Below are 22199 nucleotides of genomic sequence, written 5' to 3'. Positions count from 1 at the left end.
CCAACCTGGATCATCACAGTCTGTTTTTACCTTGACAGTAATATACTGTCTAATTATTTTTATATATATTGTATATGTATTTTTACGGTAATTGGTCTACTATTTTTTGTAAATCACTATGACCTAGATTCAATAAATTAAATTTGCTCTATAAATAAATTTCAAATTAATCTTATAATTGATTATGACTTCCTGTCCCATGATTTCAACGTGGAATCATTAAAAACTTGCTTTACTGGTCACATGCTTTGGGCATGTCTTCTGCTCAGACCTTAGTGTGGTGAAACTTTTTGTTCCTCTCAGAAAATGAGTCTTCAAAATAATTTTCCTAATCGTTTAAAAGCATGGTTTGGGATAACACACAAAGGGATATTGCCAACTAACAAACAGTCTACGTTAATATGAACTGGAAGGATACTAGGAATTCAATCTTTAGGTTAATTTTGCCAGCTGTACTACTGAGTCACACTGTCACACAGTCACACTACACTTATTTAGTTATAAAATAGTTTTCCTCCACATTTGAAGAAGCTTGTGTAGCAGACCAAGTCTGTGGTATTGAACAGGCAAACAATTAAATCAATGCAGGACACTGTGTGCTTAGTAGAAAAAGGCAGACATTCTTACCTGATCCAGGAGGGGGGGCCCCAGATGGTACTGAAATGAATCATATGATATATGACAGTTAAAAAATACCACAAACTGGACTAGCAGCTTAGCACATAATGTAATGCACTGTTTAGGCTCTATGCAAAATTGTGTGGATTAAAAAATGTATGACAAATTCAGGTAGATGTTCTTTTATTGGAAACTTTTTAACTTGTATTAAAATGGTGGCCACAAGTACACAGATGACACATGTCTATAGTAGAACTACAAGCACTCTAAGAACATATACTGTGTAGGTGGGAGGAGAAGTGCATAACTTTTCATTTCCACTTCAGCAACAATGTACCCTTAGAATGCTAATAGAAGACACTAAAATTACTTACTTTGCTGGATCCATATGCACCTTGGTACCAACTGAAACCTGTGAAAAATAAAAGTAACAGTCATACATAATAGATGTCACATCATTACATGTAATCTTGAATGTAACCTCAGGTATAATATTTCAGATCAGATGTTGCATTAATCATAAGAATGATGTTATGCTGTATTTTTATTTGTCTAAATGAATGAAGATTTTACCTGTCAATGGTGGCAGAAAAGCACACTGAAATATAGATGGGCTGATAGACTGTGATTCTTGTCCAGGACACATTGGCAGATGTTACATCGAAATCTTGTCTCTTATCAAACCACAGCAAGGAATTCTGTAGTCCAGGAGGCCCCAGAATGGTGAAATTTGAGATTCTATTTAAAACCCAAAAAGGCAGAGTTTATCAAAACAGCTACTTGGCTAAACACCTTTTATGGAAACATTGAGCCTGGCTAGCTTCCTAATGGCACCCTGCACTAGTGATTAACTCAGTTGTGGACATTATATGAAGGAGTTTAATACTATATTTCGCTATACTGCAAACTAACTTTACTGGACTTTTCTTTAGAGGCACTTATATACTCAGTGTTCTTTACAGTTATATTGTTGTTTTATGCTTTTGGCTAGGTTACACAAGTTAGATTGGTGCAAGGTGAGGACCTGGCAAACTGCAATCTTTAATTTGATCCCAAATACTGTCTGAACTAAAACAAAGCAAACCTCACTCTAAACTATTGTACTGAGAATTATTCCTGGAGCCAGGCCTGGGGAAATGTTTGCTGTGAAGTGTCTAGTGACCTAATTGGCCACAGTCTAGAGAAACACAGACATCATAGAGGTTTACTACCTCCAAAGTGAAACTTGATGGTCAGAAATAATGAAAGATGGGTGTGGACATACTGTATTACACCTTAGCAATAAAAAACTGTTTGAAAGTGGCAAAGAATACACTATGGCATTTGGATCAGTGATGGTTCAAGAGTAGGATTACTCTTACAGGATGCTTAGATTTTGCCCAAAAATGGACAAGTGTTTCCTCAAAACAGGGGACACAAGAATCCCGGTCAGCGTGAAAAGTAATGCACAGGTCCCGCCCCGTCTCCTCCCAGAATTACGCCTCTTTGAATATGCAAATCAATATCAATAGCTCTTAAGCGCAGCGTTCTGTGAAAAGGCAATGGCAAAAGCATGGGGGGAAATAGAAGAATTTCAGTGAATACCAAGTGGAGGCAAGGAAAAACATACTATTTGCTGGTTTAAAAAGTGGTATAAACAACAAAAAGAAGTTGATTGAGTGACATAGAGTGTCGTAGAAACTCAAAATCTCAAGTTCACAAAGTCACACAGTGCCCGAAATAAAAAAAAAAGCGGTCAGATATCAAAGTCGCCGTAAAAAGGTAAAAAAAACAGGCACATAGTGGGAAAAAGCACGAAATGTCAACTTTAATATCTAAATTTCCACTTTAATCACATAGTTTATTTTGTCATTAAAGTAGAACATCATAAACTTCATCTTACAATTGTTTAATGTTTCTAGTTTCTCAAATCCCATCATAACTAAAGTAGCATGTTAAATGCTTTGTTTTGTATTTGATCTTTTATGTGCTCTATGTGTGTGTGAATTACTACGTGCTTCTGGGCTTTCTCTTCCTCCGACAGGACACAGAATCCATTACATTTGTAATATTACAGCTCTCTGAATAATTAAAATACTGAGATGTATATGTGATATAATTTTCATGATGATAGGTGTCACAGGTGGCTGGGTGTGGTCGGCATTCGGCTGCCTATAAAAGGGTCCGCCTCCCGACCATCAAGGCTGGAGTCGGGTGAGGAGGTGGACGAGGTCGGAGAGGAGGCAGTGAGGAGAGGCCTAGAGAGAGTGAAAGAGAGAGAGAGACGGCTAGTGAAGAAGCTGGGACTGTTGAGAGACTGTGGGGGGTGTTTGGTGGCAGTGCACATAGTGACTTTGTAAATAATAGGACTGTGAATAAACGTGTGGTGATGGCTAAGAATGTGTCCTCTTGTCTGTGTCCGGGCTGTACCCTTTCACATAGGAATTAAAGCATGTTATTAAACATGGGAACACGGTGGCACAGTGATTGTTCATGTCTCACGCAAGATGCTTGCTGCGCCATGCGCGACCTTTGATGAAATACTTTATTGTAGCAGTACTGTCTCTTTCAAATGTACTAACCTCCAATTCCTGTCCTTACTTTTCTTTCTCCAAATACCCAATCGCCACACAATCACCTCTGTAATAGACGTTAAGCCATCTGTAAGCTTAGAACGCCGATTCTTCAAAACTTTTAAGGAACATTGAAATATCTTCGTAGTACGTGTTTAATTATTCTATCCATCTATCCTTCCAGTGTCGCGTCAGCACCAGCAAGAATACAGTGCAAGGCAGGAACAATTCATGAACAGAGCGCCAGCAGCTCGCTAGCGCTGCGGCACCATGTCCTCACATGTTTAATTATTAACAATATAGATTATTTAAATGAAGTTAAAGTTTTATCTGTATAATATAAGAAACATATTTTGCTGCATGTCATCTTAAAAATGATATTGTCGTCATATGTAAATAAGCGCTTTATAAAGTGACTCAGGTTGTGCAATATTACAACTGTAGTGCAAGTTTACAGTGAGGTAATTGTACTTACAAGTACAAACAGTTCTACAAGGAGCACTTGATGGACTGATTGAGTGCGTTTCTAGTTCTTGGGATGAAACTGTTTCTGAACCGCGAGGTCTGTACAGGAAAGGCTCTGAAGCGTTTGCCATGTGAGAGCAGTTCAAATAGGCAGCATGGCTGAGGCAGTGTGTGCTTGATGCTGTATACCGATAATTCTCTTTCTGATCAGCTGCTGCAGATCTGTGATTCCCCACTCAGATATAGTGATATAAATACTCCGAGTGGTGCAGTGAGAGTAATATGGAAAAAGATGATCCATTGTGGCAACCCCTAACGGGAGCAGCTGAAAGAAGAAAAAGAAGGTGCAGTGAGATTAACAACGCTAAAGCAGCTATGGTATTTGGAATACTTTGGCTATTCCCTCGACCATTATATTGTTACAAGTTAATTGCAATCAGATGCCTTAAACTAATAAACAATATGCAGTTAGTTTCAGTGTATATGATAAAGCCGCGTCAGGGATGTGGATCTAAAAAAGAAAGAGCAACCACACAGGAACAGTAGCACTGCTTTGACGCTGGGTGCCGCCAGTATGTAAAACCGAGTGGAGAATTTGCATACACCAGGGTTGGAGCTACCGTGAAAATGTGCACCAAGTTTAGGTTTTATGCATTGTGATTTGAGTGTAGAAACATTTGAACGCAACATTTTTGTGCGTACACACCGTTTATACATGAGGCCCCTGGAGATAGAAACCTGTCGGATGTGTGGTTTAAAGTTGAACCATAAACATATACATTTAATTTAGGTCCCTGATATAAAATTAGAAGCCTAATACAATCAGAAAATTCAATGAAATCAAAGTATAATAATCATCTTTAAACACTGGCCCATGATTCCTTTTTAAAGTGTCCATGTCAATGTATGAGGAGAACACAAAAATGGGAAACAAACATTTTAGCAAGTGAAGATTGTGATCAATCAAATCAGTGAAACATAGAAAATTCTGTTTTCCAATTTTTAATGAAAGTTTTAGTGAAAGTTATAATGGAAGTCCATTTGGGAGATACTTATACATTAAATTTTTAACAACATTTTCAAAGGCTATCTTCATATTATCATATTGATCATCTAATTTTGTTTTGTTGCATTTGTGTCACTTGTGTTGCTCTGGTTGGAGGATTATTATCTATATAAATAAAGTGATAACAGTTGTTTATCTCATAGAAGTTAAATTTGAACCCTGGTTCGGTGTGAACCTAGCATATGATGTAAGTGCGCTGTTAAAAAGGAAACCAGCTTCCTTACATTGCACATGCAGCATTGCACTGGATGAAACCAATAATGTTAAAGGTCTTTTGAATTATGTAATGAATTCCTTGGAACTGTAATCTAATCAATGAATTGTATAAATAAAGTGCAGTACAGTACAAGGTTCTCCTTTGTAACATTTGCTAATTAGGTGCTTGTGCTGCTGTAAGGGTTACTTCTTGAAAGACTTATAAAATAAAGATGATTGACTGAAGCTTCCGTCTGCCTGTGTTTTATTGCCTCCATTTCATTAGGAACAGAGGGCACCCTGTGGGGGTGCCAGTAAATTTCCTCCGCAATCTGTCACACAAAACCTCGAGGCACACTGTGCCTTGAACCTTGATCTTGGTCTCTATTGCAAGCTTATGCCATGATATGTATAATGCAATCCATGAATTGGTCATGTGGGCTACTTAGGCCATGAAATTGGGCTTTGGGTTCTTCTCATGACAAACAGAGATGTGGAACATTGACAGCAGGCACGCTGCATTACTGACAGGAATGGAACCACAGTGAGCTCTCCTGACAACAAAGCAAATTGCACAGGCCAACTGATCGTTTTCATAGCAAACCACCAGTCAATATACTCCAAGTGCAATGGAAAGTCATACATAAGCAAATAATTAGAGGTATGGCCTTCCTCTACCATGTTATTGGGCTTCCAGTCCTTTGCATGGTGAATGGTGGTGCAGCTGCATGATATGGCTGGCAAAAAAAGAACAGCCACATGAACATGCAGCATTTCTGTCTGTAAAAGGCCTGGGCCAACATAAGATGGTGGTGAAAGGCATTGCAGCAACCTCAGCAGAGGGACCTTTGAGTGCTGTGCTTTGTGAAAGGTGCATGAACTATCTTTTTTCCTTATGGACAGTTGGTGAGATGTATTGCCCAGGCTGACTGATCATTTTTAATTGGCAAGTCATATACTCTGAGTGCTAAAGACATTCATACACATCATTAGGGAGCAAAAAAGGCTGAGGTACCCTCAGGAAAGTGGCCTGAGGTACTGTGTTTAGTAAGAGGGGTATGAACTACCTTTCTTCGTGGGCCGGAGGTCCAAGTGTTTCTAGTTATTATTATCATTGTAGTTGTAGTTGTTTTGTGAAAAAACTGTTGAACAAACAATTTACACTGATCATGTTGCTATACCCAATAAAGCGAATGTTCCCTTTTCAGCTAATTAAAAGAAAAGCTCCACAGTAGCCTTCAATCTCTTTCAACAAGTATTTAAAATATTCACACATCACTTATTAGACCAGGCTCCTTAAATCCATCACAGTTTCTCCCCAAAAGAGTCTGTCTGCAGACCACTAATGGCAGGTCTGCAGCGAGACCCTTATCTTGTAGGGTTAATGCATTTTTATGTTGAAGCCTAAGATGTTTTTTGCTTCTAAATGTTTATGATAAGTTGTCAATCATTAACTAATTACTCCATTGTGGCATATTGGCTGACACGATTAGAACATTACCTGGAAAGACCTGGGAGACAAAAATGTTTAACTTTATCTTTCATGCAACAACCAGTAGTAACTGTAAAGAAGATGAAAAGCTAACAATTTTTTTTTCACCTGGTTTGGGAGGTCACAGCGCTGATTGTAAATGATACTTCTTCATATGGCATTAATGGAAAAATGTGCATGCTAGATGGGGTGGGAGCAACAAAGGTAGGCCGAATCATTCCAGGGTTACACTCCAGGGCAGCTTCATCCACTAAAGAGATTAAGAGAAGAGAGTCCAAGCTAAATTCCTAAGCAGAGTATTTCAGAAGAGGTTTAGAATCTTTTTTTTTTTTATTTAACAAAATAGCTATAGCATTAAGAATGAGGCACTATTGCACTATATGCTAGTTCTTTGTTCTCAGGACTTTGTAGTTGCCTCTGAAAGATGCAGTGAAATTTACTTTTGCTAACTGATACAAGAGAAATGGTAGCTAAATTGAAATTGGACACTGTAGATTTGAAACATGTTAGTTTATAAGTTAAAATGGGTTTTCTGTGAAACTAGGAACAAACAAACAGTTCTTCACAGATAGTACAAAAACAGATCTGTTAGTACCTGTTATGGTGAATTGCAATGGAGTGGCACTCAACCTTGCTGAAGTTCCAAAAGATGGGGAATAAGCTGGAATGGTCCGGTTGCCATAGTTACTAGAAAGGACTATATCCACTACTGGAAAGTCTTCAATAATGAGCTCCACTATGTATATTCCTTTATATTCACTTCCAGTGTAATTCAGAACACAATTCACCTAAAAAGAATTATGAAATTATAGGAAAACTGGCATGTGAAAAAAAAGCCTGGATTTCAAATACAATTTCAATTTGTCTGTCTTGCCTCATCCAGCTGCAGGAATGAATACTGGGAACAGTTGGTGCACTCTCCCTCATTCTGATTCCCAAAGCGACATCTCACCATGTCCTTATCTGGATCAAATACATTTAGGTTGTAAACAGTGAGGCAGTTTTGAGGTACCCTGTAATAATCAGAGTAGAGGAGATGGCAGACATAGATTTAAAGGTTCACACAATCTCTTATTCAACTTGCTAATGAGTTGAATAACTGGAATACATATGGATAGCAGTACATGGCATTAAAACTAGTAAAGGAGAGATATGCTGGGGAATTAATTTAAGAAAATTAGTGATGAAAAATCAGTTTCACTGCATTATTTTAACTAAAAGGAATTTAAAACAATTAGTTTTTAAAATCTGAATTTTTGGCAACTAAAACAACTATAGAAAAAGTTTAGTGAGATTAATGGAACTATGGCCCAACTGCAAATAGATGTTAATGGTTAAACCTTTTCTGATAAACTGCAAGATTTAAAAATTATTAATACTGTATATTTGTGAATTTCCCCTTCTGATTAATAAAGTGTCTATATCTATCTATCTATCTATCTATCTATCTATCTATCTATCTATCTATCTATCTATCTATCTATCTATCTATCTATCTATCTATCTATCTATCTATCTATCTATCTATCTATCTATCTATCTATCTATCTGCTTTGAATTTGCAATTGCCATGAGAAATAAATGAGAAAATTTTAACAAGTACAAAATGTTATCTTAATAACCTTATTCCTTTAAGCTTTACTAATATTTGATATGCTCAAATTTTAGGAACTTCTTCCTCCTAAATATAAGTAGTTGTAGTTGTATGGATTCCTTTAATACAAGATTACAGACCCATTATTAATCTGTACCATAAATGTTAGGTTATGATAATTTCTGCTATTTTGTTTGGCTTAAATACATTTTGTCTGACTCCCTTACGAATTTCCTGGGTCTTTAAATGTCAAAGGGTCATTTAGCAGGTATACTACTCTAAAAGTACATGTCTGAACTTGATGTTTGCATGACTCCAATTCCAAAATAAGTTCCAATTCAACATCAGCAACTTACATTATTACTTCTCTCATGTAGCAACAGAAATGTTGTGAGGTATTGGTAATTTAATCAATTCTTCCACTGCAGAATGTTTGATTTTTTTTCATTTCATTATACTCCTCTCCTTGCCATCCTTTCTCTCCAACTCTTTTAACAAATTTTCTATGATTTTATTGGGTATCACAGCAATAATAAATAACACTTTGTGGTCTCTATTTTGAAAATTGCTTCTACCACCCTAAAAAAATCTAGTTTAGACTCTATCAATCAAAAAAAATTCTCAGTGCTCCTAACTTTCTTTTTTTCTTCAAAATGCCAACTTTAGTATGGAAGACAGTAAAATGTATTGTCATTATACTTTACAAGGCAATGAAAAGTATTTGTTGCTGGTGTTGCTGCTGCAGTAAAAATAAACAGAATAAATGCAGAGTTAGGCTGTGTATGGTACAAGAACACTTTTGCAAATTACTAAGCAATATGACAACAATAAACAAAAGGGAATAAGCATCAACAGTATCAAATAACAAATAAATAAATAAGTAAAAATCAGTTAACAACTGATTTAGGCGCAGCCAGGGTGTTGAGGGGGTGCGGTTTGGTGGACTCAGGATTGGGTCACTGCTTTTTGCAGATGATGTTGTCCTGTTTGCTTCATCAGGCCGTGATCTTCAGCTCTCTCTGGATCGGTTCGCAGCTGAGTGTGAAGCGGCTGGGATGGGAATCAGCACCTCCAAATCCGAGACCATGGTGCTCAGCCGGAAAAGGGTGGAGTGCCTTCTTAGGGTTGGGAGCGAGATCCTGCCTCAAGTGGAGGAGTTCAAGTATCTTGGGGTCTTGTTCACGAGTGAGGGAAGAATGGAGCGTGAGATCGACAGGTGGATCGGTGCGGCGTCCGCAGTGATGCGGGCTCTGCATCAGTCTGTTGTGGTGAAAAAGGAGCTGAGCCATAAGGCAAAGCTCTCAATTTACCGGTCGATCTATGTTCCTACCCTCACCTATGGTCATGAGCTATGGGTAGTGACCGAAAGAACGAGATCGCGAGTACAAGCGGCTGAAATGAGTTTCCTCCACAGGGTGTCTGGGCTCTCCCTTAAAGATAGGGTGAGAAGCTCAGTCATCTGGGAGGGGCTCAGAGTAGAGCCGCTGCTCCTCCGCATCGAGAGGAGTCAGATGAGGTGGCTTGGGCATCTGATCAGGATGCCTCCTGGACGCCTCCCTGGTGAGGTGTTCCGGGCACATCCAACCGGGAGGAGGCCCCGGGGAAGACCCAGGACACGCTGGAGGGACTATGTCTCCTGGTTGGCCTGGGAACACCTCGGGATTCTCCCGGAAGAGCTAGAAGAAGTGGCCGGGGAGAGGGAAGTCTGGGCATCTCTGCTCAAGCTGCTGCCCCCGCGACCCGACCTCGGATAAGCGGAAGAGGATGGATGGATGGATGGATGGATGGACAGTTAACAACAAGCAATATGTATCATTCAATATATGAAACAGTTCTACTACAAAACTCAAAACCTGAATGAACAACAGAGTCTTGGTCACAGGTCAAATATACTGTATGGCTGTATGATAGTAAACAATTCAAAGGCCCAGAAGTTAAAAAAACTGTTTGCAGGCCTGTTGGTACAGCATCAAATTCTACGGCATCGCTTGCTGGATGGCAGAATGGTGGCCAAATAATTTGTTTCTAGGGTTTGAGACATTGGGAGTACGTTCTTCAAGTATGTCTTGTCATAAATGCTTATGGATAAAAACGTAGCTGCAGTAATAAATGAGCAATTTTAACCAATGTAGAGCATTACAATCGATCACAGTGTACCATTCCATACTAGACTGTGATGCAGCTTGTCAGTGCTCTTTCCAATGTACATGAAATTACTGAAAGGGTTAAGTAAAGAGACAGACTGTTTTAGCCTGGTACTTTAAGAAATTGGCTGAGGTCATGTGTCAGGTAAGACCTGACAGTTGACACATACACAGTTTTCTATAAAAAAATAAATGCTGAACTTAAGAAATATTTATGAAGTATAGGAATACAGTAGAAATGAGACTTTTATTTGGGTATGTTTATTTGGGTATGTAAGCCAACGAACCAATCAGAAGTCAATGTTAAACAATACAAGCCAACAAACCAATCAGAATAAATGTCAGGATTAATTCAGCACTGTTATGTAAATTCAATTATCAATTAGTATGAGCTTCTGTGTTTGTTCTGTGACCATTTGCTATCAACCTCTGCTCAGGGCACTATCCCTTAGTAGATTGTTGTAACAGGGTGCTCCCTCTTCATAAAAAGAAATTAACAAGCTTCCTCCTGCCTGGTTCCTGACTCAAAAAGGTGTTAATTGAGGACAAGATTTCATTCTTTAATATATTTCCAATTTATTTCATCCACAAGTGTTCTAGAGAAGTTTCTTGTTATATATAATAAAATTCTGAGGTCCTTTTAAAGATGCATGCTCTTTTATAACCTGTCCTCCATGATATTTCTGATAGTCCAGCATTTCCATCACATACCATCCATCCATCCATCCATTTTCCAACCCGCTGAATCCGAACACAGGGTCACGGGGTCTGCTGGAGCCAATCCCAGCCAACACAGGGCACAAGGCAGGGAACCAATCCTGGGCAGGGTGCCAACCCACCGCAGGACACACACAAACACACCCACACACCAAGCACACACTAGGGCCAATTTAGAATCGCCAATCCACCTAACCTGCATGTCTTTGGACTGTGGGAGGAAACCGGAGCGCCCGGAGGAAACCCACGCAGACACGGGGAGAACATGCAAACTCCACGCAGGGAGGACCCGGGAAGTGAACCCGGGTCCCCAGGTCTCCCAACTGCGAGGCAGCAGTGCTACCCACTGCGCCACCGTGCCACCCCATCACATACCAGTGACCACAAAACCTAATAAAATTGCCAGAGTAACATAAGGGCAAGGATAGTTGCCCCTGGTAGTGGATTTCATTATGAGTTTTACAGCCAAACTCTTATGAGTTTTACAGCTAAACGGGTATTGACAACTGAATTACTATTTGTTTGCTATACCCCTGCGCTGCCACAAAAAGTAAACACTCAGATGGAGATCCCCCCATTAAAAACTTTGCAATACAGCATTATTATAAATATATTACAATTATTGTAATCCATCCATTTTTTATCAACGAAGCGTTTAACACCGATAAGTTCATCAATCTGCTCTGCAACACCACACTGTCCAAATTAAAAAATCAGTACTAATATCCTGAGTAAAACTAAAAGTACACGTATAATGTTGGCTCGGTTAATAACATTGACTGAATGTTACGCAGCGCTTTAATCTGTCACTGCAAAGGTGTTGTCAATAAACAGGCAATATCTGTGGGAAGCAAGGTTAATTGGTTGAAATTCTTACCTTGTTTGGTGTATAAAGATAACATTTTTCCAGTCCAAATACTGATTTAATTTGAAGAGTTGGGGTGGCTATTCAAACCTGACAAAGCCACCATGTCATCCATTATTTAACTATTTAGCTGTATTTTCCAAATAAATGGGTGACAGGTGTTAATTAAAGTGCCTTTTCATTGAAGTCTACTGATTATTAAGATTATTAGGGAGCTGATAGATGAAACCTGATTTTTGCATGTTGATGATATGATTGATTCAAAAATCAATCCCCCTGCTATTTGTTATGAACTTATAATATTTTCTAAATTTAAGAATTTTTGGAAATGATTAATTATTTTTACAACTATTCTTCGATTTTCTTTTGTTTTTATCTGCGTGGTCTTGTTGCTTATAGTGGCTGTCAGTGCTTCCAGTGTGGTATATTGTTTAAGGCTTTGGACTTTGAATCTTGTGGTTGTTGTTTTTTTAAATCCCACTACTGACACGATGTGACCAAAAGCAAGTCTGTCACACACGACCGTTTAGGAGGCAGTGAAAAAGCCTAAAGGCGAGTAAAATATTGTGAGACAAGGGGTTGTCACACGGTACTTACCCAAATCTCTCAATCTCTCAACAGGAAAACTAAGGAGAAGTAAACATCATAACTTCTGGGTTCCAAAAATGGTCGCCGCTATGTCACTTCCAGCACCAGACATGACATTACTTCCAATCACTTTTGATGACATCACTTCCGGTTTTCTGTTAAGATGACGTCGCTTCCGTCTCTCTGTTTCGACGTCACATCCTGCCAACCATTTCCTGCCAATCATTTCCTGCCTCCATTTTAGTTACTGTATAAAAACGCCATTTTGTTCACTGTAATTCATCATCTGTTTAAAAATACTTTTGCTTTTGATCACAACGTTTCTTTTGGTTTTTCTTTTGTCCGGTAAATAATATACGAGGACGGTCCCCAAAATTTCCTTTTGGTGAAGCTTCTTTTTATTTCCAAAGGAAGTTTTCCACAATTGGCGTAGCAGGCAGGATTTTTGTTCAAAATGACTGAGGAACAAGACCTGAATACTGTCCTATCAACCATCATGGCCAAACTACGTACCTTAAAGGTACAAATGGGCGAGACTTGGACCCAACTTGCCGAATCCGAGGCTCGCACTGCAGCCACGGTATGGACGGAGGCTGCTCGGTCTCTACCCACTCAGCTGACTTATTTAACTGAGGCGGATGATATTGAATCCTATTTTTTGGTTTTCAAGCGTACCGCTAAGTGGAACGCATGGCCGAGGTCGGAGTGGGCGTACCTACTGAAGGGGATAGTGCAGAGGGCCTACTATGATTTAACTGAGGAGCAGGCTGCTGATTATGATGTTCTCAAAACAGAGGTGTTCAAATGCTACGGCATCTCTCTGGAACAGCAGGCGAGAGAATGGAGGGAGTGGCAATTTGACCCCGAACTGCCTCTCCACACGTAGGCGTTTGAGGCATGGAGTAAAGTATGTCATTGGCTATGGCCCGATATTAATAACTCCCATAAGATGGCCGAGCTGTTAGCGTGCAAGACCTTTGTACATGACCTCCCTGAACATATCGCCCAGCAAATCCGGAAACAAAATTTTGATAATATGGACACTCTGATAAAGATCGCAGAGCGTCACTGGACGGCATGCAAATCAGAGTGACCAGAACAGTCTTCTCGCCGAACCTAACAGACACATGGGGCAGCCCCTGAGCCCTCTCAACGAGCTCCCAAGCCTGCCGTCCGTCAAAGGGACAAACATTTTGGCCTCCCCCGCTGTTTCAAGTGTGGGGAGGTTGGACATCTGTTACCAGCCTGCACCAATGAGCCTATGGATTGTTCGCTGGGGAAGGGAGAAAGGTACTGTGCTGTTGTGATTAACCCTTTGTCTCTTCCTTACACAGGTGCAGTTCTGATAAATGGTGTGAAGGTAAGGGCAAAGTTTGATTCCGCAAGTAACATTTCCATTGTTGCTTCCCGATTTGTTTTACTGCGACAATGGCTTAAAATTAAAACTAGCCTCCGATGTATTTACTGAGACATCTGGTATTATAAGATGGCCACCTGTGTGTTAAAGGTAGATCACAGTATAAATAAATTAACCATGGCAGTATTTCCAGATTCTCCATTTCCAGTCATAATTGGGAGAGACTGGAAGAAAATTAACAGTGGTACAAATACAACTGCTCCTGGAAAATATTTGGGCTTAATAATGGAGAGTTCATCTACTCCAACTGCCTCCATGCCATGTACAACGGCCACTAGGACCCATATGGGTACACAGTATGAGGAAATTGATGTCCCATCATCCTCTGCGGGAGCTAGCATGGTTAACGTAGAGGACGTGGTGGCAGAGAATCCTCCGATTGAGGTCACCCAAGATCCTATACAGAATTTATCCTCCCAATTCTTAATTACCCCATCTTCCTTTAAAAGAGAACAATGGAACGATGATTCCTTAAAATTTGCAAGGAATGCAATAGTGTCAACTGAGGGACATATGTCCGTAGATCCCATGCCACGAATGCCTTTCTTTGTAATAAAAAATGAACTCTTATATCGAGTGGCTGAACATGGGGGTGAAGTGAGGACATTGCTTCTAGTACCATGTATTTATCGGCGACAAGTATGTGAACTAGCGCATGCCCACCTTCTGGGAGCCCATCTGGGCTCCAAAAAAACACTAGAGAGAATTAAACTTCGATTTTACTGGCCAGGGATAAATGAAGAGGGCCGACAATTTTGCGCTTCTTGTCCCGAATGCCAGCTTCGTCAGATTCCTAGGGGGGACCGTGCTCCTCTTGTCCCTCTTCCCCTTATTGATATTCCTTTTGAACGAGTCGGTATCGACCTCGTAGGACCGTTAGAACCCTCATTAACAGGTCATAAATATATATTAGTTCTAGTAGATTATGCCACTTGATTCCCAGGAGCTGTTCTGTTGCGCTCAGCTACTTCTAAAAACATCACATGGGAATTAGTAGGGATATTCGCTCATGTAAGGATCCCCAAAGAGGTTCTTACGGACCAAGGGACTCCCTTCACTTCGGAGACGTTGAGGGAGGTGGCTAAATGACTCAAAATAAAACATGTGAAAACATCGGTCTACCATCCGCAAACTGACAGATTGGTAGAACGATTTAATCAAACTTTAAAACAGATGTTACGAAAAGTAGTTAACAAGGATGGGAGAAACTGGGATCAGTTACTTCCACTTGTATTGTTTGCCTATCGGGAAGTCCCACGGGTCTCTACAGGTTTTTCTCCTTTTGAATTACTGTATGGTAGACAACCCCGTGTGCTATTGGATATGTTAAAAGAAGGATGGGAAGAAGAGGTCCTTCCTACCTCAACTATACTAGAATATATTGCTCAATTGCGTGATAGACTGGAAAAAATTAGACCAGTACTAAAAGAAAATTTAGAAAAAGCTCAAGCAGCGCAGTCTCGTTATTATAATAGAAACACCACCATTCGGGAATTTGTCCTGGGTGATCGTGTAATGGTGCTCGTTCCTAGTTCCCATTCCAAATTATTGGCACATTGGCATGGCCCTTACAAAATTAAGGAAAGAAAAGGACTTGTAGATTATTTGGTAAAACAACCCAATCGTCGACCGAGTAAGTGAGTGTATCATATAAATTTGCTGAAGCCATGGAAGGAAAGGGAAATTGATCCCTTCTATGGTCAGCCTTGCTCCCTTTACGTTTTAAAGTCATGCCTTAATTTCGGACCTGTTTTAACACCAGAACAAAAACAGGACCTAGAGATGGCTATCCTGTCAGTACCGGAAGTAGTGAACAAGTTACCAGGATGGACTGCTCTGATTAAACATGACATCACCACTGACCTGGGGGTAATTGTCAGGGAAAGACCCTATAGGCTCCCGGAGGCAAAGAAGATGGAAGTAGAGTTGGAAATTAGACAAATGCTGGAATTAGGGGTTATTGAAGAAAGTTATAGCCCCTGGTCTAGTCCAATTCTCTTAGTTCCTAAACCTGACAGGTCATGGAGGTTTTGCAGTGACTTCATCAGGTCTCTAAATTTGACGTGTATCCGATGCCGCGAGTAGATGATCTACTCGATCGGCTAGGTAACGGCCAATTCCTAACTACGCTTGATATGACAAAAAGGGTATTGGCAAATTCCTTTAATGGCTTCCACTAAAGAAAAGACAGCTTTTAGTACTCCAAGTGGACATTGGCAGTACACTGTTCTCCTTTTTGGCTTGCACGGGGCACCAACGACCTTCCAACGTCTGGTAGATACACTGCTACGACCCCACAATTCATTTAGTGCCGCCTATCTAGATGATGTTGTCATCTATTTCGGCACATGGGAGGAACATGTGCTGCAGGTGAAAACAGTGCTCTACACACTGCCACGAGCAGGACTTCATATTGATCCCAAGAAATGTTTCTTTGGGTTAAAAGAAGCTAAATATTTGGGCTATCTGGTGGGTGGGGGCACTGTTAACCGCAATGCTCCAAAATTAATGCCATCATGAATTGGCCTTGTCTGGTGACTAAGAGACAAGTACAAGCATTTCTGGGTTTAGCGGGCTACTATCATCGTTTTGTACCTCGTTTCTCAGAGATTGCTTTGCCCTTATCTAATGTAACAAAGAAATGAGTACCCTTAAAAATGGTATGGGATAATCATGCTGATACTGCATTCAGTGACTTGAAGTTGGCCCTTATGTCAGCACCTATTTTGAAATCTCCTGATTTTTCTTTTCCTTTCATATTCCAGACTAATACATTGGACACAGGACTGGATGCGTGTTGAGCCAGTGCATCGATGGTGCTGAACACCCCACTATGTACCTCAGCTGGAAATTGCTGGACCGGGAGACCAGGTGTGCCGCGGTGGAGCAAGAAGCCTTGGCGATCAAATGGGCTGTCATGCAGTTAAGGTACTACCTATTGGGCGGGAGTTTACCCTGGTAACGGATCATGCTGCCCTACAGTGGATGTCCATTCACCATGAGTCTAACCCCCACATCACTAGGTGGTTTTTAGACCATCAACCTTATCATTTTAGTGTTGTTTATCGTAGAGGTTCCTTGCAAGCCAACGCGGATGCTCTCTCCCGTGTTCATGACCTCTCGGTGCAGGTCGCCCGGCCTGATGGGTCTGGGCTGAAAGGGGGGTCATGTCACACATGAGCGTTTAGAAGGCAGTCAAAAAGCCTAAAGGTGAGTAAAATATTATGAGACAAGGGGTTGGGTTGTCACATGGTACTTACCCAATTCTCTCAATCTCTCAACAGGAAAACCGAGGAGAAGTAAACATCACACTTCTGGGTTCCAAAAATGGCCGCCGCTACGTCACTTCCGGCGCCAGACATGACTTTACTTCTGACCACTTCTGATGACACCACTTCCGGTTTTCTGTTAAGATGACGTCGCTTCCGTCTCTCCGTTTCGATGTCACATGCTGCCAACAATTTCCTGCTAACCATTTCATGCCTCCATTTAAGTTACTGTATAAAAGCACAATTTTGTTCACTGTAATTCATCATCTGCTTAAAAATGCTTTTGCTTTTGATTACAACGTTTCTTTTGGTTTTTCTTTTGTCCGGTGGACAATATATGGGGACGGTCCCCAAAACTTCTTTTTGGTGAAGCTTCTTTTTATTTGCAAAGAAGGTTTTCCACAGCCACTTTATATGTACTCCAATTGGAAAAACAAAAGAAATGTAACCAATTGTGCCTGAAATGCTGTAAACAGCCATGGAAAATGGTGTTAGCCAAATAAGTAAAAGTGATGTAAATGCTGTTCTGGTTGCAGTTACTGTGTTGACTGCAACCGCTGTTATAAATACACAACACTATTTAAGATAGCATTGTGTAGATCAAATTATCCTTTTCTAGTGAAGGCTCTGAACAACTGGAAAAGTTATTTTGATTACAGCTTTGTTTTTGTATTCTGGCTTTACCTCACCATGGGTGTTGATGTTTCTGGTAATGAATCCTACACAGTTTCTTCAGATAACACTTTTTGCTCATCCACTTAACTTTTCTTTCCTGATTGCATCAAAGCTGTAGCCTTTTGCCACCTTGGGTGCAATACCTTTGAACAACACTTTGCAGATTTTAGATAAGTGTGTGAAATATTGATTCTGAAAAAGACAGAGCTATTCATTGTACCTTTACCATCACCAGCCTGAAGGATACTCAATAATTTCTGGACATTACATTGTGATATTGTGAATTCCATTAGTTTATGTTTCAGTATTACATTTGTCATTTTGAGTTTGTGTATGTATTTTGTTGAGTTTTTTTGTTATTTGTGATGGTGAGGTCATGCTGCTGCCATTTTGGTGAGGTCATTTTAGTTTAGTTTTAGTTGTTTTTCATCATGTAATCCAAAACTTGTGAGAATATAAAATATGGTGTGCAGCACTATCCTTGCTTTGGGGTTTTTATGTGAAATCTTTGCTGTGTGCACTCAAGTTTTATTTGGTTACAGATTAATTTTGGTTAATTTGTTTATTGAATTCTGCTTTTAAGTTTATTTGAATATGATGCTCTCTTTGCCCCAAAAATTACTTAGTTGGTTAATCTAGTTAGTTTTAATGGCTTCTTTCTGGCCATAATTCTGAGCTTGTTTCTTCCTTGGTGTAGCCTATTTAATCTCCTGGTAACATAATTCACAATAATCTTGGTCTACACTAAGCCTGTTCCTATAAAGTGTAGTCAAATTGATACCTAACTTGCTAACATAGTGGCTTTTATGAAGCAACATAAGAAGGAAAAATGTCCAATGAATTTGAAATGAACAATGTAATGAAAGGATAATTAGAGCAAAGGAAGACCTTGCAGTATCACCTCATCATTGTCTCATTCATTCATGTCCATTTCTTTACAGTGCCTATGTGGCACTGGAACAACATTTAAAGTACATAAATACTGATCAACACTGCTGTGGCTTTGTCTTTTAATAAAACTAAAACATATTTTTATCTGACTTCCTGGATTTTATGGGTTTAGCTATTTCAGTTACAGTTGCATTGGGCACAAGGTGGGAAATAGCCCTGGGCAGGTTGTCAGTCTAAAGCAGGGTTTTTTCCACTCAGACACTTAAACTGAGTTAATTTTGAAGCATCACTTTAATTTAAACAAATCTTTTAGAAAACCAAAGGAGTACCCAGAAAAAAAACAAAAATCCTGCAGAGACACGAGCAGAATGCACAGTCCCCAAGAAGACAATTACTGGGAGCAGGTTGTGAAACCAGAAAGCTGGATCTGTAAAGCAGCAGCACTGACTGCACTATTATAGCTGTATATTTCAACAAATTAAATTTTTTACAGTTAGAGTTAACAATTTTATTTGAACAGTGACACTTTAGAGACCTTGCTGTTTTCATTTTAAGATGTTGCATAATTATTTTAGTGACTTTCATTCTAAACTCTTTCAAAAGCTTATCTACAGGCTGCATTTTATTATTGATAGACAATATGCACATCAAATATATGGAAAGATGTTCATTTCTGTTGTCTATGTGTGAACATCATAAGGTTGTTTGTTACCTCATATAAATGTACTGTATTTTCATATATAGATACTTGAAATTTTTGTCTTAAATGGAGCAAAGATATGTATTTTGGTGATATGTACCAAATTTTAGTAATAAAGTCATACTGTACTCTATGCAGTGAGCTAATACTGAAGGTACACAATATAAAAATAAAAGTTTGTAAGTTGTTTTTCTTGTGTGTGAAGCATGCAGTTTGATTAAGAACCTGCCAATAAACAGACATTCTGTACTAGAAGAGAACTTCAGAAGGCAGGGGTACAGATTTGTAACAGGAGTGAAGCACCAGAGCGCAGCATGAGATAAACACCAGCTACATGTGTAAACTTTAAACCATCAATCTGTTGTCCTTTTTACATTCCAGGATTACACAAACCAGATACTACCCCAGCAGCACTGGCCACATGGATGAAACCAAACCATACTTAGCCATTTTCATTTAATGATAAACAAATAGAACTCAGTCAGACTGAGAAATGTTAGTTAAAGTTTATGTAGTTCTTCCTCTTTTAAGTCTGCAAAATTCTGTATTTAAGTACAGGTAAGGCAAACTTATAATGAATTGTTCTAGCTGCCGGTGTAGCATACATTTTTGTCTGTTTCCTTTAAAAAATCTGAATAAAAAAGTAAGATGGATGATAATCAATCTGGTAATGACAAACATATTTGGAACCTTTTAGTATTAAGCATGAACTATAATTCTGGATAGAATATTATATAAAAAATGGAAAACCATAATGTTGTGAAAAGTAAAATGACCTGTTTAAACTTCTTATAATCTGAATTGTGATTTCATGGCTACATTAGCTTTAAACACTAATGATTTTCATTTTATTCATTCATCTGATTTCAGCATCTGTTTTCTGCACTTGCTTATCCATTTAGAATGTTATAAGTCTGGTATAAGGCAGGAGTTAACCAACTCACAGAAGGGGACGTGGAAGGAAACTGTAACCATCAGTGAAAACCTAGGTGTAGAAGAATGTGCAAACTCATACCCAGGCACCTACAACTGTGAGGCAGCAGGTACCACTGAGCCATTATTTTGATATTTATAACAGAACATATATTAGTGTAATTAAATGTGATTTATAATGCATTTCAGCAATTTATGAATTGTAAGAAGCACACAGGATGGACAGGCATCCTGGCCAGGAGTCAGGAAGATCCCTTGCCTAAACAGGAGTCCTCTCACCATGAAAGGAGAGGACAAGGAAGGACTGTCCCTGGACAATGTTCATTTTCTCCAGGCACTAGACGGTAGCAGCCCTCTCTGTTGGTGCTCATTTAGGAACCAGCAGGGAATACTGGGAGTTGTAGTTTGGCAGCACAGCCCTGCTGGGGTCTGGGGGTGCCACAATGGGGCGCTGCAGGAAAATGTGCTCCTCAAAATATGGGACTTTTGTATAAGTACTCCATTAGGTAGGGGCCCTGGCACCGGACGTACTCTTGGCCCTTAATAAAAGGGACCGCACTCCTTTATCCAGGCTAGTTAGAGCTGGGAGGAAGTCGAGCAACACTTGACTGGAGGAGGGTAGTGCAGTGGCGAGAAGAAAGTATTATGGAGAGAAAAAACTGTGTTTCTGTTTGTGCGATAGTGAAGGTATTGTGGTAAATAAACCCATCCTTTATTTGAACTCGGGACTCTTTGTGTGTTTGGGGTTTAGGGCTTGCTGACGCCCTGGTTCCTTCACAGAATATACTTTCATTCTTCTGATATTTGCAGATTTTATCAGAGATATCAAGGAGGTAAATTATAAGCAAAAATATTCAGATTTGGATTTGTAATAGTTTCATACTACATTTACTTACTTAGCTGATGCCTTTATCCAGGCCACTTACAATATTTGTGATAAAATTGGTAACATTCCTTTTGTTTTTTCAATTGGAGCAGGGGCTGGTGAAGTAACTTGCTCATGGTGTCAGTAGCAGGATTTGAACATCAAATCTCAAGGTCTGAAGTCCAAAGCCTTAAACTATTTTACACTGCCTGTGTGAAACCTGAACTTTAGTAAATTGCTTTATACCAGATGTCAGGAGCATAAAATTATCATATTAAAGAACTCCTTAACCCTTTAAAAAGTTATCACTGAAGTAAACATCACAGTTTATCAACATCAACTGCATAGAAGTTGAACCTGGTCTGGACCACTGCAATGGAATTAAGCATTAGGGTAATCTTGTGCTACTATTTGGTAGTCTATGGGGTATGATCTACCTTTCGATGGGCTGGTGCCCTGTCCACTGGTTGTTCCTGGCTTGCACCTGATGCTTGCTGGAATAGGCTCCAACTTCTGTACACTTCTCTTCTGGATAAACATATTTAGAAAACTGATGGATGAAGGGATAGATGGATGGTTGAATGATCTTGACAAATTGCTATTATTTATAGTGCAGTGAGATTGAAATTAAATCTGTGTGATTTGTATTATATATTATTTAAATTCCCCACTGAAGTTTGCGGAATGTATTGATCTTATGAAAAAACAAACATTCATGAGTGTCACGACTTAGTTGCATAACAATTAATTTTTCCAGATGCACAGCAGATGCCACTGGGTTTTCTAAGTGCAACTGCTAATGACATGACAGGAAGACTCAGAAAGAAAAGAGCACATGCAGGCATTATCTTGGATCCTACAAAACAAATGGAAATTACTACCCAAATAAAATGACATGAAACAATTGATAAAATTCTGAATGGCAGTGTGAAATACTGAAACAGCAAATCAACCTGATAATAATAAGAAGAACACTACTACGTTGGTCAGTCATTCAGTTAAACTCCAGCTATTTAAAGTCAGGTGAAAACTTTTGCTCTTCACTTTGAATTTTATTTTCACCACCTCCCAAGTAGCAGTCTGCTTGCATAAAATGAAGATTTGAGATTATGGGTTTGACAGTGGATTTACTATAAGTTAATCAGTATCAGTA

General features: G+C 39.4%; 1 protein-coding gene across 1 annotated transcript in view; it reads right to left on the bottom strand.

The window, feature by feature from the left end:
* LOC114645494 (uncharacterized) overlaps positions 1-22199 on the bottom strand; it is a 59100-nt gene that overhangs the window by 12973 nt on the left and 23928 nt on the right. The window contains exons 4-9 of the mRNA XM_028793340.2: positions 7263-7401; positions 6984-7176; positions 6497-6638; positions 1192-1356; positions 993-1030; positions 628-657 (exon numbers count right to left, since the gene is read on the bottom strand). Of these exons, the coding sequence (XP_028649173.2) occupies positions 628-657; positions 993-1030; positions 1192-1356; positions 6497-6638; positions 6984-7176; positions 7263-7401 (707 nt within the window). The remainder of the gene's footprint in view (positions 1-627; positions 658-992; positions 1031-1191; positions 1357-6496; positions 6639-6983; positions 7177-7262; positions 7402-22199) is intronic.

Source organism: Erpetoichthys calabaricus, chromosome 2 (assembly GCF_900747795.2).
Source record: "Erpetoichthys calabaricus chromosome 2, fErpCal1.3, whole genome shotgun sequence".
NCBI lineage: Eukaryota > Metazoa > Chordata > Cladistia > Polypteriformes > Polypteridae > Erpetoichthys > Erpetoichthys calabaricus.
The sequence above is the reverse complement of the archived record's forward strand: the minus strand, read 5'-3'. Positions and strand labels throughout refer to the sequence as shown.